Source organism: Larimichthys crocea, unplaced genomic scaffold (assembly GCF_000972845.2).
Source record: "Larimichthys crocea isolate SSNF unplaced genomic scaffold, L_crocea_2.0 scaffold348, whole genome shotgun sequence".
Taxonomy (NCBI): Eukaryota; Metazoa; Chordata; class Actinopteri; family Sciaenidae; genus Larimichthys; species Larimichthys crocea.
This window is the reverse complement of record NW_020854613.1, coordinates 26160-43852: the sequence shown is the minus strand read 5'-3', so window position 1 is coordinate 43852 and position 17693 is coordinate 26160. Positions and strand designations below refer to the sequence as shown.

At 42.4% G+C, this 17693-nt stretch overlaps 1 protein-coding gene across 3 annotated transcripts in view; it reads right to left on the bottom strand.

Annotated features, from left to right (window-relative positions):
• Positions 1-12593, bottom strand: part of LOC104939703 (SH3 domain-binding protein 4) — a 30496-nt gene extending 17903 nt beyond the window's left edge. The window contains exons 1-3 of one of the 3 annotated variants that reach the window (XM_027276355.1): positions 11790-12593; positions 8819-11175; positions 7762-8563 (exon numbers count right to left, since the gene is read on the bottom strand). In XM_027276355.1, the coding sequence (XP_027132156.1) occupies positions 8546-8563; positions 8819-11175; positions 11790-11910 (2496 nt within the window). In that variant the 5' untranslated portion in view covers positions 11911-12593 and the 3' untranslated portion in view covers positions 7762-8545. Of the gene's footprint in view, positions 1-7761; positions 8564-8818; positions 11176-11789 lie in introns of those variants that run through there. The other 2 variants (XM_027276354.1, XM_027276353.1) reach the window with 2 other exon arrangements.
• Between the last annotated feature and the right edge of the window lie 5100 nt (positions 12594-17693).

Here is a 17693-nt window from a genome sequence, read left to right as displayed (position 1 = left end):
CAAACATGAAAATACAAAAAACGATTTTTGGGAGAAGTTTTGTGCCATAACTGTAGATAAGCAGTCCCTATGGACAGCAAAAGCAGAACGCACAGTCTTTCATGTGCCGATATCTTTCATACCAAGAATAGGTGCACAGAAAAGATATCTTGGCTTGGTTATTTATTATCTGTCGACATCCGAGGATAGCTGAATTGTTGACAAACTGACTACTTCCTTCAGAGCTTTCATTGTCTTGGTAATGGTCACATGTCAAGTGACCAACTGGCTGTGAAACTATGTTAAACGAGGGTCTAGGACAGAGGGTGTCACTCCCTGTACAGATTGTAAAGCCCTCTGAGGCCAAATGTATTTGTGACTTTGGGCTATACAAAATAAACTGATTATCTGATTTAGTATTTCGATGTCATTGTGATGAACACAAGGGAATTTTATGAAAACAGTGTGTGACTCATGGTCAGGGCATTAAGTAGAACTTTTCCTGGCACATCTTATTGTTGGAAACATTCTGATTGATATAAATCTTTGATGGCATTTTGTAAAGTTTATCGCTGAGCATCCTGCGAGTTTCCTGACTGATTTGAAATGAAAAATTACAGTGCAGTGGATGCAGTCGGGTGCTTTGTCTTACCACAATCCCAAAAACTCTCTGCTCCCCCATATACAGACAATTAAATGCTGTTGTGTGTTTTTCTACAATGTAAACTGGTCTATGTAGGTGGGTTAGGAGACGATGTGTGTGTGGTTTAGTTAAATGCAGCAGTCGGAGCTCTGAAGCCTCGCAGCTCCCCTCAATGCATAACATTTACATTTGCTGAAGCTTTTATCCAAGGCGACTTAAGGGAGCAATTTGGGGTTCAGTATCTTGCCCAAGGACACTTTGACATGCAGGGACGGGGCCGAGGATCGAACCACCGATCATCTGATTAGTGAACTACCCGCTCTGTTTGTCAAAAGGGAAAGACAATTTCAGCAGTATATGTGAAGTGTGGGTTCAATCATGTCTGTCATTGCCACCAAAGCACAACACAGTCCCTCTGGCTTTAGATGCAGAGACAATCTAAAGCCCTGAGCTTCTTGATAAATGACTTGTTTCTCTTCCATCATCCGGGTTTCTGGTTTTCTTCTTAGCTACAAATTGACACTATTTCAGTCCCCTCTTTTTATTTTTCTATCCGATCATTATTTTCCATCTCACTTCCTACTCCTATCCAATTTTCAGCCTCTACACTCAGTGTCAGTGTCTGTGTGTCAGCCACATGGTGGCTTTGGAATTTCATTCCTTTTCCAGTTGTGCTTAAACCTGCTTTTTGTTTCTTTACCTTGTTGTGAACAAACCTCAACGTAAAAACCATAACCTGCAGATGCTAGGAAATATCAAGATTGTGGGTGATGGATTTGACACTTTAACCTACACCCGAACTACTTTGATTCTTCATAACTAGCTCCAAAATATTTAGCATGTTCAGAAAAAAGCTGGATCTTCAGAGAGTGAATAATCTCTTGTTCAGTTATGCTTCCAAAAGCAGCAGCTTGCCACACCCAGTCACTGTAGGGGGGAGAAGAGGACACCCAGGGGGGGGGGGGGGGGGGGGGTCTATCATCTCTCTCTGTATGTGTGTGTTGTTTATTATAATATATATATTTATATTATTATATATATATAAATAAATAAATAATAAATAAATAAAGGTATATACAAGATCATTGACATTAAATAAAGTTTTTGCAAAAAAGTGCAACAAATGCAAAAGTAATGTCCGTGTATATGTCAGCTGAGGACGCCATTATAGAGTTTAATCACCACTGGCAGGAATGATTTCCTGTGTCGCTCTGTGGTGCATTTAAGAGAGAGGAGTCTGCTGCCGAAGGAGCTCCTCTGCAGGCCAGTGTGTCATAGAGAGGGTGAGAGTCATTGTCCAATATGGAAGAAAGCTTGGACAGCATCCTCCTCTCTGCCCCTGTCGTCAGAGTGTCCAGCTCCTCCCCCACGACATCACCAGCTCTCCTGACCAGTTTGGTAAGTCTGTGGTGCTCGCGATCTTCAGCCCACTGCCCCAGCATGTGACAGCGAAGAAGATCGCACTGGCCACAACAGAATAAACCTCAGCCTCCTTAGGAAAAAAGAGTCGGCTTTGGCCCTTTTGAGACAGCCTCGGTGTTACTAGTCCAGTCCAATTTTTTATTCAAGTACACCCCCAGGTACTTATACTCCTCAACACTATCTGCAGTGACCTCCTGGATGGAAACAGGGGTCACTGGTGTTTTCGCCCTCCTCAGATCCACTATTAGTTCCTTCGTCTTTGTCACATTGCTGCAGATGATTCAGCTCCGTCCAAGTGACAAAGTTGCCCACAACAGTCCTGTATTCACTATCATCACCCTTTTCAATAAACCGACTATTGCTGAGTCATCAGAGAACTTCTGAAAGTGGCAGGATTTGCTGCAATAGTTGAAATCTAAGGTGAAGAGGGTGAAGAGGAAGGGAGAGAGAACAGTCCCCTGTGGGTCCCCAGTGTTACTGACCACCCTATCGGACACACAGTTCTGTAGGCGTACGTACTGTGGTTGCCCATCAGGTAGTCAACAATCCAGGACACGATGGGGGCCTCCACCTGCACTGCAGTCATCTTCTCACCCAGTAGAGGTCGGACAGATGGTGTTAAAAGCACTGGAGAAGTCAAAGAACATGATTCTCACAGTGCTCGCCGGGCTGTCGAGATGAGTGTAGACTCTGTTCAGCAGGTAGATGATGCCATCCTCAACTCCCAGTCAGGGCTGGTAGGCAAACTGTAATGGATCATTGAAGGACCATAGGTTTTAGCTGCTCCAGGACGAGCCTCTCTAGGGTCTTCATTATGTGGGACGTCAAGGCTATCGGTCTCTAGTCCTGAGGGCCGCTGGGACGCGGCGTCTTTGGCAACAGGAACAAGGCAGGACATCTTCCACAACACCTGGGACCCTCTGGAGGTGAATGCTCAGGCTGAAGACTTGACTCAGTACTCCACACAGCTGAGGGGCACAGGCTTTAAGCACCCTTGGAAAAACACCGTCAGGACCAGCAGCCTTGCCGGGATGGAGTCCCATCAGTTGTCTTCTCACCAGGTCAGGTGTAAAGGACACTGTAGAGGTGACAGTTGGGGGAGGGGTGGGGTCCTCAGGTTGTGGTGGGCATGATGCAGAGCAGGGGGAATGGGTGGAGTAGGTTGTAGTTGATAGAGGTGGTGAGGTGCAGACAAGGGATCTGTAAGGAGGGCGATAGAGGGAGGTAGAGTGGTAGTGGATGTTGGGTAGCCAGCAGCAGAGTCTTGAGGAGTAGGGGCCATAGTATCCTATTGAAAAATAGGTTCAGTTCATTAGCTCGGTCTAGACGTCCCTCCAGCCCTGTGCTGCCAGTCTTCCGGTGATGGTTCTCATGCCACTCCACACATCCCTCATGTTGTTTTGCTGGAGTTTATTCTCCAGCTTTCTCCCATAATTTTCTTTAGCCTCCCTGATTTTAAATTTGAATACCCCCTGCACTCTCCTCACCACATCACGGTTGTCATCTCTGAACACTTACTTCTTTTCATTAAGGATGGCCTTAATGTCCTTGGTGATCCAAGGTTTATCATTAGCGTAACAGGTGACAGTTCAAGCTGGAACACTGCAGTCCACACAGAAGTTGATATAGTCAGTGATGCACTCTATGAGCCTATCAATGTCCTCCCCGTGGGGCTCACAGAGTGCAGGCCAGTCAGTCACCTCAAAGCAGCCCTGCAGTGCCTCATAAGCCTCCACCGACCACCTCCTCACAGTCCTTGTGGTCGTAGGCTTCCTCTTCACCAGAGGCACATAGCAGGGTTTGAGGTGAATCAGGTTGTGATCAGAGCTGCCCAGAGGGGGGAGAGAAGAGGAGATGTATGCATCTCAGTCATATGTGCAGAGGGTGTCTGGGTCAAGGAGGATTTTTGGAAGGATATAGAAGTTGTATGGACTGTAGGCGCCTGCAGATCCAGAACTGTAGTTTCTGTTTAGTTTCTTAACAATGAAGCAGGAAACATCTGCAGGCCAGAGATCCAACAGACACAAACTGGAACCCTTCCATCATCCGCTGACAACAACAACACAACCTCTTCACAAACAAACAGGGCTCAATTGAGCTGATTCATGTACTGTTTATGGTAGCTATAGTCTGTTTTAACCCACGTATTACTGTTATGAATTCTTCTATATGGATGACAAGTCTCAGACAAGGTTAAAAGCAAAAGAAGAGCTGAGGAGGGGACAGAAAGAGGGAGATAAGGAAGGGTAAGGCTGCCTACATGAGACTGAAAACAATGGCTGGTCACCATAACAACAGTGCTATACAAATACCATAAATAAAGATGAACTGCTTGATAGATAACCGATGAGATAGGAGCCAAACTATCAAAGTATAAAAACAATTTTTCCCAAAGATGGTTTCTGTCATTCTTATCATACTGATCTTTGTTCAAGTGTACCAGCTGATTCCATTTTGGGAATTGTAGACAGCTGTTAGAGTAGGAACGTCGAGAGGAGCAAACCACTCAGTTCATGTTATCATCATTCAATTTTACGTTCCTTTCTTTTATTCTTGCTTTAATTCTTATTTGTCTTTCCTTCTTCCTCCTTTTGTTTCTTCAGAGAAACCATAATTGGTATGACTATGTCAAGATATTCAGAAGGCTGCTTTCTAAAACTAATTTCACCTTAAACTAATATTTAAGTTAAATATTATTTAACAAGTTAAATAATTTAATACATAGTGTACATTATCAAAATTATCAACTTATTATCAAAAACCTAGTTGGCACTGCTCAGAGCAGCTTTTTCTCTTAGTCTGCTGCTTGCCAAAGTTTTCATTCTTCTGTATGAACACCTGCAGTACATTACCATTCTGTCTGCATTACAGTTTTCATATCAAAGCACATCAGGTAACAAACCCAAGTACCAATATAGCTGCAAGCAGCAATGAGGGGCCCATGCAAATCAGACAATCATGTAATAATAGTAATTACTTACATAAGATTAAAGATTCACATTGTTTTCAACCATCACATTTCAGTTCTGAATCCTAATACAGTAACTGTACTAAGAAACAACACTGCAATTTTTGCTGATTACAGCGCCCCCTAGTGACCGAATGACACAATGTTTTCCCCCGCATGCTTCAAAGGGAGTCTCAAAGCGTGCAACCAAATGTGGTCTTCGAAAAGTCAAAGTGGCGCAGAGATATGAGCAAACTTCCCGTTTGGTGGCGTCGCCACCAATGACGATTGGCTAACATGAAAAGTTGGCATCAACTATCAATGGTCTGTGCCGATTTTCATGAGAATTGGTCAAAATTGGCGACCGCTGAATTTTTTTTTTTGCCACTTTCACAAAAATCCAAGATGGTGGAAAATCTATCAGGGCACATTGCATTGAAGTCGGTATGATCCAAGGAATCCAACGATACCTTGTTTTTGAAAATCGGGCTAACGGTTCAAAACTTACATATACAAACGTACCTTAAAAACTAAACTTTGACCCGTTGGTGGCGCTAGACCACATTTACTGTAACTTGGTGAAATTAAAGATAAGACTGTCCTTAATCAATGTGCAAAATTTCACAACTTTTAACCATACGGTTCTATATCTTCCAGTGGCGGAAGAAATAATAATTAAAGCTGCAGGCAGCGATGGTTGGGCCCTCGCACATGTGCGCACGTCGAAATGTGGATAACATCAGTCTTAATAACCACAAGAATTTTCAGACAGCTCTGAGAAGGTGCTTCCTGACAATTTCTTCTTTGAATCTTTTTATGGATCGCCACGACCACACCGTTTCCTCAAAATTCAGCATTTTGATAACTTTTATTCAGGAAGTCTATATGAACACACTTACCAAGTTTGAAGTGAATGGGATAAAATCCCTAGGAGGAGTTTGTTCAAACATGACCCCTTCTCAACCAGCCCAAAACACAAAAAATTGTGATTTTCATTCTTAAATATCTCGCTTCCTGTTCATTGTAGCCCATTGCTCCAAGAGACTTTTTTGTAGGTCTTGTTCTACACTTCAGCTGCGCTTTCATAACTCTGTGTCCAAAACTGTGTGCATAATATTGGTCTTAACAAACACGTAAAGTTTCAGACAGCTCTGAGGAAGTATATGATAGCCCAACACTTTTGCTCGAAAATCAGCCCAAAAGTAAATGGAGTCTCATTTTTTTCCGAAAAGATCGGCAGCGTTGACTTTGACACACTTTAACACACACTTTGTCGGCCACGCTATCTGATGAAAAGTTGTGATTTTGTTAACTTTTCATTGTTGAGGTTTTGAGAACACACACACCAAGTTTCAAGCACATCGGATGAAATCCCTAGGAGGAGTTTGTTCAAATGCGACCCCTGGAAATGACCCAAAAACCCGAAAAGTCCAACTTTGAAACAAAATAGACGCCATAATAATAATAATAATAATAATAATAAGAAAAGGTAGAAACACAATGGGTTACACACAAAAGGCTGACACACGAAACAAAATTTACTTTTCAGAAAACAAAAAAACCAAGATGCAATCAGCTGCTTGCACATATTACAGCATATTTGTGTCGGTTAAACAAAGACTGCATGATTTCAAATCTGTTGGATTGCTGCATGCTTTGATTGCCCCCACGGTAACCGCTAGTTTGCATGTAACTGACAGAAGAAACAGAAAAACAGACCTATATTCAGAAATGAATTGTACAGTGCTGAGTCGTTCAAAGGACATATTTTCACTCAGCACCTTTTATTATGTTCTTTTCCATACTGCAGTTTCTCTGTCTATAAATGGATTTAACTAGTGTTTACAACCTCACCTAAATTACAGTGTTTCTGCTCCGTGCTACTTCAGCTGTCGTATGGCCATGACTCTGAAAGAGAGTCTCAGTAGGATAATATTCGGACAGAGAAACACAGGCTATTATATCACAGCTGTAATATTTCAACAGACACAAAGATAAAATAAAAACTTAAAAGCATTCAGTCTGTTTAGGCTCAGGAAGAGCCTCAAGAATCACTACCCTGAGTGTCAAAGGAAGCAGTACAAATCCGTCAACTCCGTCAACTCACACCGGGCGCGTCTTGGCAGTGTAGCGAGCAGGCCGTATTCACGCGAGATCACAACATGGAAGAGATTATAAAAAGCATCTGTTGTGTCATAAATGATTGTGTGTTGTTCCACTTCAACAATCAGTCTCTCGTCGTTCATGTTGAGACCCTTTGATCGATTGACTGCTCACCTGGTGCCACCAGGTGACGTAACGTTGGTCATGATGTAACGTTGATGTGAAGCTGTAATAAGCTACATGAACTGCGTATTGTGTTTTATTTTAAAAGGGTGCGGAAGTTTATTATGTTGATTCTGTGTCGGATTTCCTGTCTGGTGCGTTCTGCTCTGTTGAAATTTACGAGGTTTAGCAGTGGCTCGCGTCAAAAATAGAAATGCTACGGAACGCTCACGCCGTGGCGCGGGGAGACGCTTCTGAGACGCGCCCTGTGGGAGTGCTCTCATTGACTAGACTGGCAGCTATCTGCTCCGGTGATCGCGGCACAGCTGTGACCGGTGCGTACGCCTCCGGAGTGGGCCAGTGGGCCTGTCTCTCCTCACTTGATACAGAAAGTACGCATGTGCACAGGGGATTTTTCTGGGTGGGCGGGGAAGTGTGCTGCGTGCTGTGAGCAGCACCAGGAGTGAGTGACACAGGCAAAACTCCAGAGAATTAAATGCAGACGGCATATTGTGAAAAGTACTTGATGGTCGTGATATAGTCATTTCATACATCTCATGTAGAACAAGCCGCGATATATCGAGTATATTCGATATATCGCCCACCCCTAGTTGGTATGCACATTTACTGAACACAGCTCAGCATTTTGTCCTCTGTGAAGAAAAGCTGAATATAGTGAAAAGCATGAGGAATGAACAGGCTAATTACAGCAGAGGGAAAACACTCTGACTGCTCTAAAAAGAATGGTTATACTGTGAATTTATTGCACCTGTGGATCTGTTTCAACATACTTAGTAACAGTACTGGGGAACTAAATTTGCCTGCGGTCTGTTTCAGTAAATATTTCTTCTTCAAATTGTTTCGATTCGTAAAGGTAGGAAATGATCAGGGTAGTCTGAGGAATTCTATGAATGATGTGATTCTTTATAAGATCTGCAAACTGTACACACACCATCTCTGTAACTGAAGAAAAAGATGCTTGTTTGAGGACAGCATTCCACTTCTCTACACATTTCCTCAGATACAGATAAGATGCTGATGCCAACACAGTAGTTATCAACTGCAGTTCCAGCTAAATTAACAGACTGGACCACAACCTATAGCTAAAAGCAGCTGTGGGTGCAGAAGAAGGGAAAATGTGCTGAAGAAAGAGAACAATCTCTTATCAGGGGGAAACGGATCATTTAATTGGACAAAAGACAAAAGACGCAACCAAGACTTAAAATTGAAGACAGGGCATTGCACCAGCCTGGCTCACAGGATCACCGGCTAACAGGCAGCACACCAGCTCAACGCGCTTCCTTGACCTGGGTATATGATAGTTATACATCACTTAACACTACTAAGCACAGGGCTGGTTAGCTTTTGTTACTATATATTAGAGTTACCAACATGTTTTACACTGAAGTTCATTGTTGTGATAGTTACATGGCTCATGAGGGTAGTATGTAATTCAGACTGGTCTAAAACACAGCCACACACATGTAGAGGAAGTTTAAACCACTGATGTATTAATGACATGTTAATTGATGCCACAAAGAAAGAAACTAATTGTAACTTACTGTCAAGAGTTCTTTCTGGAAGGACTTCCGCTCTTTACTCTCAGCGTTGTTGCAGTCCTCCTTCAGCTTCTCGAGCACTGATGCAACCCTCTCAGGTTCGCTATCAAGCTCTGCACGACAGAAATGGGTCAGAGGAAGGTTGGCGTATCCTAGGGCATCCGCGAATGCTCGCCAATTGCCGATATTTTCCATCAGTATAGTTCTTACGGAGGCATAGATGTACGTGAGGAATTTGCAGGGCTTCAGTATCTGCTCCAGTAACAATGAAGTCGTGAGGTCAGGCCCACTGAAGTAAATGGGCTTAACTTTGCCAACCACTAGCACATTCTTGGCATGAACAAATCCCATTTTTCCCTGATAATACCCAATGTGCCATTCTTTTGTCCACAACTGGCCCTTCAGCTTGATCTTCTCCTCACTCAACAGAGCTACAAAGTCTCCTTTTAAGTACTCAAGCAAGTACTGATTTTTTGTTTGTCGGATGACAGTTTTTGTTAATTTTCCAAATTTCAGGTTATTTATTCTCCTGTCCTGAAAAACAGGGTACTTGGTGGCAATCGCAAGAGGCGATAAGACTATCTTGCCCAATTCCTTCTTCTTCAGGAAGCGCCGTTGCACTGATGTCTTTTGGCCTGTTTTAGGTGGTGGTGTTGGTGTCTGGACACAGAACTGAGCTAGTATACAATCTTGGTCATCCTTGACTTGGATTCTTAAGGTGAAATCAGAAACATCTTCAGTGTTGCGTGAGGCAATGACATAGACAAGCCTGCAGACTTTGCCAAGTTTTACCTGGAAGCTTCGGATCACTCTCGCCTGGTCACTAGCCTTTACCTCGTAGTTGGCCATGTTGGAGTAAACTCCAACTCTGAGGTCCTGGGGTTTGAACAGGACAAATTGGTGTTTGCCCCAGAGCTGCAGCACTGCTGACGGTGCAGACTGCAACTGTTTGCCTACCTCACTCACTAATAACGTCTTTGGGGCACAATCATGGCCAAACATAGCCACGACTGTCTTGAAGGACGGGTGAATATGTTTGGGACCATATACTCCTAAGGTTATCTTTTTAACCACATTCTCCCAAACTGTGGAATCTGAAGATATGGACTGGGACTGAGCCACAACACACACATACATACATGGTTCCAGGTTATCCAGGCACACCTGGACTGTGTCCCCATACATGTACGCCATAGGAATGGGAGTGTAAGGTCCCTCTTTACAATCACTTCTGACACACAAGATCTCTGTTGTTTGCCTGCTCTCCATGTTTACCACAACAGACACTTTCATCTCTAGTGTAACTGTGGTTTTGGTCTCCATGTTGCTGAGTTTTATCTCCACCACAGGGCTGACGGTGGTGCAGTGGTCGTTGTTCAGTTCTAGTGGTGGGTCGAGCAGAGCTTTGATTGAAATCTGCTGGGTGTCCCCTGGCACCACGTGGCCCTCGGGTATATGAATGCTGATGCTGGTGTCTGGTAGCTGGACAGCACCTCCTGAGCTGTCAAGTCGACAGACAATATTTGTCTCAACTGGCTGTGTTTGGCCCCAGCCAGGGCTCTGACCCAGTGAGTCCAAGTCATGGCAGGACCTGGCTAGCTTACGGTGGGTGAGCCATGCAGTCCGGAAATCTTCCCTGCTTTGGAATTGCTCTGGTGCCGGTGCTTTGAGGCCTCCAAAGAAACTGGTGGAGATCAGTGGGGAATCGGACTGAGCCTGCAGGATGGAGAGCTCAGACAGACTGTAGGAACGTTTGCTTCTAAAAAATGGGTTGTCCCTACGTAATGTTTGTTCCACAGTGGGACTTAGAGGGTTGAAGTTAAAAATGCCACTGCCAAAACCATTGATGTCAGCAGGGCTGCTAGTAGAGTTGGGCACTGATGAAGTGGGTGTATCAAACAGAAGAAGGTCACCTGATTTCTCATTAATATTCTGATCATGTGAGCTCTGAGGACCCCCATTTAGGAAAGGGTTTGTAGAGGTATGGGTTGTTGCAAAAGGATTTCTGTTTTGGAAGGTGGATGGTTTCAAAATCACTCCTGCCCATTCTCCTAGAAGGTTCATTTCTTTGGCTGCTTCCTCGTTACAGTCTCCCACAGTGTCAATCATCCCACTGTCGCTGAAGCACGAGTCTCTGTAGTTGATGGGTTGCACATAAGCTGCAGGGATGTAACCCATCTCTGTGTTGTTATGGGCGTACCACCACTCTCCCCCTGACGAGTCCAAAACATAGAGGCGGTCCCCTTTAGAGAACTTCAGGGTGGTGAAGCTGGATGGGCAGTAGTCCTTAATGGCAACAACTTCCCTTGCAGCACCAAAGGAGGAAGCCGTGTCCAGTCGTAAGGCACTGGGAGAAGGCACTGGAAAAAAACAAAACAATGTACAAATAGATTATATGGTCTAAAGCCTACAAATGTTTTTTGAGGGGATAAAGTAGGAGCAGTCTGTGCAGTGCAGTTCCTGGATCAGATCTTATGGGTTTTTTAAGTCCTAGCAGGTGGCTTTAATAGATTTATTTCTTGCACAAATATTCAAAGAAGGAAAACATGAAATACATATTTCTAAGGCCTACTTGTGCAAAACACAACTTAGGACCTATCATTAAACTTGAAAAAATGCAGGCTATCCCCTAATGGCTGTCACTATCAGATGCTTCAACTAAGTAGAGCATTAAATTAATGTGTTTCAGCACTTACTGGGGAACAAGTCTCCTCACTAATTCTTCTGCCCCTGCTGTTAATGTTGTTGTAAACTTGAGAATGAATGAACTTACTGTTCAATTTCACCTTTCTAATCAATATTCCCTGAACAAACACAAACCAAGAGCACAGATGTATCTGTCCCTCTTGTACATGTAATTATTAGACAAAAACAATTCAAATTAATCAAATGTACTAATTCATCCCCCAGTTCTAATGTCAAATGTCAAAACTACAGAGGTAAACTATGTTCCTTTTCAGTTTCAGCAGCTAACCTCTGACATCACTCAGACTGGCTTCTGACACTCCTTCATTGAGGTCGATGAGTGTCCCTTCAGACTTGCAGCGTGGGAGAGAAGGGTTGGTGGTGGTGGCTCTGATTCGATGGGCGGCCATCTTCAGACCAGTCACTGTGCACCAACCAGTATGTTCAGGCTACTTTAATGAGTTTCCTTTTGCTAGTGGCCCATTCGGTTGTCAACAGCCTCCCCTGATCTCTAAAAGACAGAAAACATTGGATTATATAACATACTGAAATACAAAATACAGTGTTCTGTGTGAAAGATCAGGCTCAAACATCCAGATATGTTAATTTTTTTAATTTGTTTTGTTGATGTTAATATGTTAAATAAGTTAAGTTGAAACTTTATTAATCATGTTATACACACAACATTATTTCTCCGCATTTATCCCATCCAGCTGGCACCTGTCGGAACATACATGCACATCAACACACACATAGTGGCAGATGCCATATACACATATATACTTATAAATCATGCTCATCATGCCATAACTGAAATTAATTCACTTTTAAGTCAGAAATAAAACAAATCAGCATCTTCCAGCCTACTCTCAGGAGTTAAGAATCTTCATGTACAGAATCACATCAGAGTATGAACAACATGATATCAGATTATACATTCATACCAATACCAATTTTTTTTACCGTCACTGACAGACTGGAGGAAAATTAATAATTTTAATTATTCAGCTGATTTCATTACTTTGAACCTTTAAAAACTACAGAAGTTTTCAAAACATAAGACTGCCAAATAAATCAAATCAATTTTATTTGTATAGCCCAAAGTCACAAAGTACATTTGCCTCAGAGGGCTTTACAATCTGTACAGGGAGTGACACCCTCTGTCCTTAGACCCTCGGTTCGAGTGAGGAAAAACTTGCCCACAAAAAACCTTTAACAGGGAAAAAAGGTGGAAGAAACCTCAGGAAGAGCCACAGAGGAGGGATCCCTCTCCCAGGACTGACAGACGTGCAATGGATGTCACGTGTACAGGACAAATCAACAGAGACATATTGTACAATTATAATGGCTGACAAAATGACAATGAATGATAAAATGACCACAGTAGCAGATATGATAGCAATAATGACAGTAATAAATGTGCAGTGGACGTCGTGCAGGATTACAGCAGCAGCCACGATCCACGAGAACCTGCTGGATGACAGAGCACAGAAACTCCGGGGAAGTTTGGTTAGTAACATGCATTAATGAGACATGTATGTCCACAGATGGTAAGAGGGAGAGAGAGAGAGAGAGAGAGAGAGAGAGAGAGAGAGAGAGAGAGAGGGTTTTCCGTAAGGGAGATGTGACTGTATCTACAACCAATACCGTGCCTGGCTAGGCATAACCCTGGGGGGAGGGGGAGTCCCCCAGCAGTCTAATCCTATGGCAGCATAACTAGGGATGACCTGAGCCAGCCCTAACTATAAGCTTTATCAAAGAGGAAAGTCTTAAGTCTATTCTTAAAAGTGTTGACCGTGTCTGCCTCCCGAACCCAGAATGGTAGTTTGTTCCACAGAAGAGGAGCCTGATAGCTGAAAGCTCTGGCTCCCAATCTACTTTTGGAAACTATAGGAACCACAAGGAACCCAGCGTCCTGAGAGCGCAGTGTTCTAGAGGGGTAGTAAGGTATTATGAGCTCTTTTAGATATGATGGTGCCTGACCATGAAAAGCTTTGTAAGTAAGGAGAAGAATTTTAAATTCTATTCTAGATTTAATAGGGAGCCAATGCAAGGAAGCCAAAATGGGAGAGATGTGATCTCTGATCTTGGTTCCTGTCAGAACACATGCAGCAGCATTCTGAATTACCTTCAGTTTTATGTGGACGTTGAAGGACAAATCCTGATCAAAAACAACTCCAAGATTCTTTACAGTGGAGCTGGAGGCCAGGGTGATCCCATCTAAAGTAACTAAGTCTCTAGAAAGAGAGTTTCTGAGGTGTTTGGGTCCAATTACAAGAACTTCAGTTTTGTCTGAATTTAACATCAAAAAATTGTAGGTCATCCAACTTTTTACATCCTTAAGGCATGCTTGGAGTTTAGTTAACTGATTGGTTGCATCAGGCTTGATCGATAAATATAATTGGGTGTCGTCAGCATAACAATGAAAATTGATAGAGTGATTCCTAATAATGTTCCCTAAAAGAAGCATATATAAACTAAATAGAAGTGGTCCTAGTACAGAACCTTGCGGGACTCCATGACAAACTTTGGTATGCATGGAGGATTCATCATTGACGTGAACAAACTGAGATCGATCTAAGAAATACGACTTAAACCAGCTTAGGGCGGTTCCTTTAATTTCAATTTGATGTTCCAGTCTCTGTAAAAGAATTTGATGGTCAGTGGTGTTAAATGCGGCACTAAGATCTAACAGGACAAGTACAGAGATAAGTCCTTTGTCTCATGCCATTAGGTCATTTGTAACTTTGACTAATGCGGTCTCTGTGCTATGATGCACTGACTGAAAATCCTCAAATAGACTATTGTTATGGAGAAAGTCACACAGCTGATTAGCTACAGCTTTCTCAAATATCTTAGACAGAAAGGGAAGGTTTGATATCGGTCTGTAGTTGGCTAAGACCTCTGGGTCTAGAGTGGGCTTTTTAAGAAGAGGTTTAATTACAGCTACCTTAAAGGACTGTGGTACATATCCTGATAATAAAGACAGATTAATCGTGTCCAATAAAGAATGACTAACTAGAGGTAAAACATCCTTGAGCAGCCTGGTTGGGATGGGGTCTAAGAGACAGGTTGACGGCTTAGCTGCAGTAATGATTAAAGTTATTTGATGAAGGTCGATGGGAGTAAAAGAGTCTAAATACATATCAGGTTTTACAGCTGTTTCCAAACTTGCTGTATCAGAATGCAGATCAATGCCTGTTGAGGGCAAGAGGTGATGGATTTTGTCTCTAATAGTTATAATTTTCTCATTAAAGAAGCTCATGAAGTCATTGCTACTTAGACCTAAGGGAATAGATGGTTCAGTAGAGCTGTGATTCTCTGCTAGCCTGGCTACAGTGCTGAAGAGAAACCTGGGGTTGTTCTTATTCTCCTCAATTAAAGAAGAGTAATAGGCTGCTCTGGCATTACGGAGAGCCTTCCTGTATGTTTTGAGATTATCTTGCCAGACTAGACGAGATTCTTCCAGTTTAGTGGCACGCCATTTGCGTTCAGATTTACGTGTCTCTTGCTTTAATTCACGAGTCTGCTGGTTATACCATGGTGCTAGCCTTCTTTGTTTAATTGTCTTCTTTTTCAGAGGTGCAATAGAGTCTAGAGTTGTCCGTAATGAGCCTGTAGTACTATCAACAAGATGATCTATTTGTGAGGGGTTAAAGGAAGCAGACAAGTCCTCTGTTACAGTTAGACATGGCATTGAATTCAATGCTGAAGGAATCACTTCCTTAAATTTGGCTACAGCACTATCAGATAAACATCTGCTGTAGGAGTTTCTGCACAAAGGCTTATAGTCCAGTAATATGAACTCAAAGGTTATTAAAAAATGGTGAGACAGAAGAGGATTCTGTGGAAAGACAATTAGATGATCAATTTCGATGCCATATGAGAGAACAAGATCAAGAGTGTGGTTCAGACAATGAGTCTGGTTTATTTACACTTTGACAAAAGCCAATTGAGTCTAATAGAGAGATAAACGCAGTACTAAGACTATCATTGTGGTTGTCCACATGAATGTTAAAATCACCTACAATAACTACTTTATCTGTTTTAAGGATCAAGCCTGATGCAAATTTTGCAAATTCAGATAAAAATTCAGAATAAGGACCTGGAGCTCGATATACTGTAACAAATAAAATTGGCTGCAATGTTTTCCAGGTTGGATGAGCGAGGCTAAGAACAAGACTTTCAAATGAATTATAATTTAGTTTAGGTTTAGAATTTATTAATAGACTTGAGTCAAATATGGCTCCAACTCAACCACCTCGACCAGTACTTTGAGGAATATGACTATTATAATGACTGGGAGGAGTGGATTCATTTAAGCTAACATATTCATCCTCCTGCAGCCAGGTTTCAGTGAGACAGAACAAATCAATATCATAATCAGATATTAATTCATTGACTAAAACAGCTTTAGATGACAAAGACCTGATATTAAGGAGTCCACATTTAATTCTCTTATTTTGGACTGTTGGAGATGTTGATTTAATTTTTATTAAGTTTTTATCTTTGGTTTGTTTTATCTTTGGACGGGGGACAGACACAGTCTCTATACTAAAGGACTGGGTGGGCAGCTGCTCTAATGGAGGCGCAGAGAAGCGTGTAAGACTGCAGCTCTGCTTCCTGGTCTCAACTCTGGGTTGTCACGGTTTTGGTCAGCTAATAAACTTGGCCATATTTCTAGATATGAGAGTTGCTCCATCTAAAGTGGGATGGATGCCGTCTCTTCTAATCAGGCCAGGTTTTCCCCAGAAAGGTGTCCAATTATCTATGAAGCCCACATCGTTTGCTGGACACCACCTCGACAGCCAGCAGTGAAATGACAACATGCAGCTAAACATGTCATCACTGGTCACATTGGGGAGGGGACCATCATTCTGGCATATTCACGCACCAACGAAACATTAATTTTAGTGACCTCTGATTGGCGTAACTGGGTGTCATTACCGCCGACGTGAATAACAATCTTACTGTATCTACGTTTATCTTTAGCCAGCAGTTTAAAAAAAGATTTGATGTCGCCCGCTCTGGCCCCCGGTGTTGCTAACTTCACATTTCTGACTATGGAGCTGCCAATGACCAGAGTTGGCCTCTCAGCGGGTGTATTGCTGAGCGGGGAAAATCTGTTAGAAACCTGGAGCAGTTGGTGGTGTACCGTGGGCTTCAGTTTGGGGCTATGCCTCCTTCGAACAGTCACCCAGCATCCCAGCTGCTCGGGAACTACCAGGGGACGGCTAACTGAAGCTACCTGTGGCGGTACCGCACCGGCTACAGGGGACTGGCTAACTATCTGAGCTAAATATGTTGAATCAAAAAGTTATTAGCTCTTTTGATTATGAACTTTTCTTTTTGATTGTACAGCAGAACTTACACAGTCACTGACTATTAAGGGTTTGCTTCAAATCAATTTATTTTCTGACTTTCACAATAATAAGTAGTTCTTAAGGTTTAAGGCTCTCTCTCTCTGGACTTGTTGGTGACCAAGTTAACTGTTACCACACTCGACAGAGGCTAGCACTCAGGCTAGTCAGTAAAAATAGCTTATTGGGCTTCTTTCTATTTTTTCCGTACGTTGTTCAGGACCTCCTGACAACTAATACGATTGCACAACCGCATTTTCAAAAAGATTTGGCTCACTGTGTACAGCAGGGGTGTCCAAACTTTAAAGTGGGCCAGATTTGACATTGTGGGGCCAATAATAACATTTCACTCATACAATATTCTGTGACCGTCCTAGCAGGCCATAAATAATATATTTTTATATTTCTTATAATATTATAAAGATTAAGGTGTGGACTGCATCATATCTGATCGCAGGCTGTGATTGGCCCCGGGCCGGAGTTGGACATGCCTGGTGTACAAAGTAAATAGAAACAAAATGTAATGATGTATAAAAAAAAAATTATAATATTTAATAAAAAAATAGCACACACAACATTCAAATGTTGAAACTGTTTTGCACATCTAACAATTTGTTTGTATTCACATTTTACACCATTTATTTCAAAAAGAATTACTGGAAAAAGAAAAAGGTTTTTAGTTAGCACTTCACATAATATAGTTACTTGAATGACCCCTTTATAACTACAGAGGGAGCACGAACGGGTCAGTCTACATTTCTGTTAAATAATGCAAAATGAGTCAAAGGAACATCCCTACCTACATGTACATTATACTTACATTTATATTTACA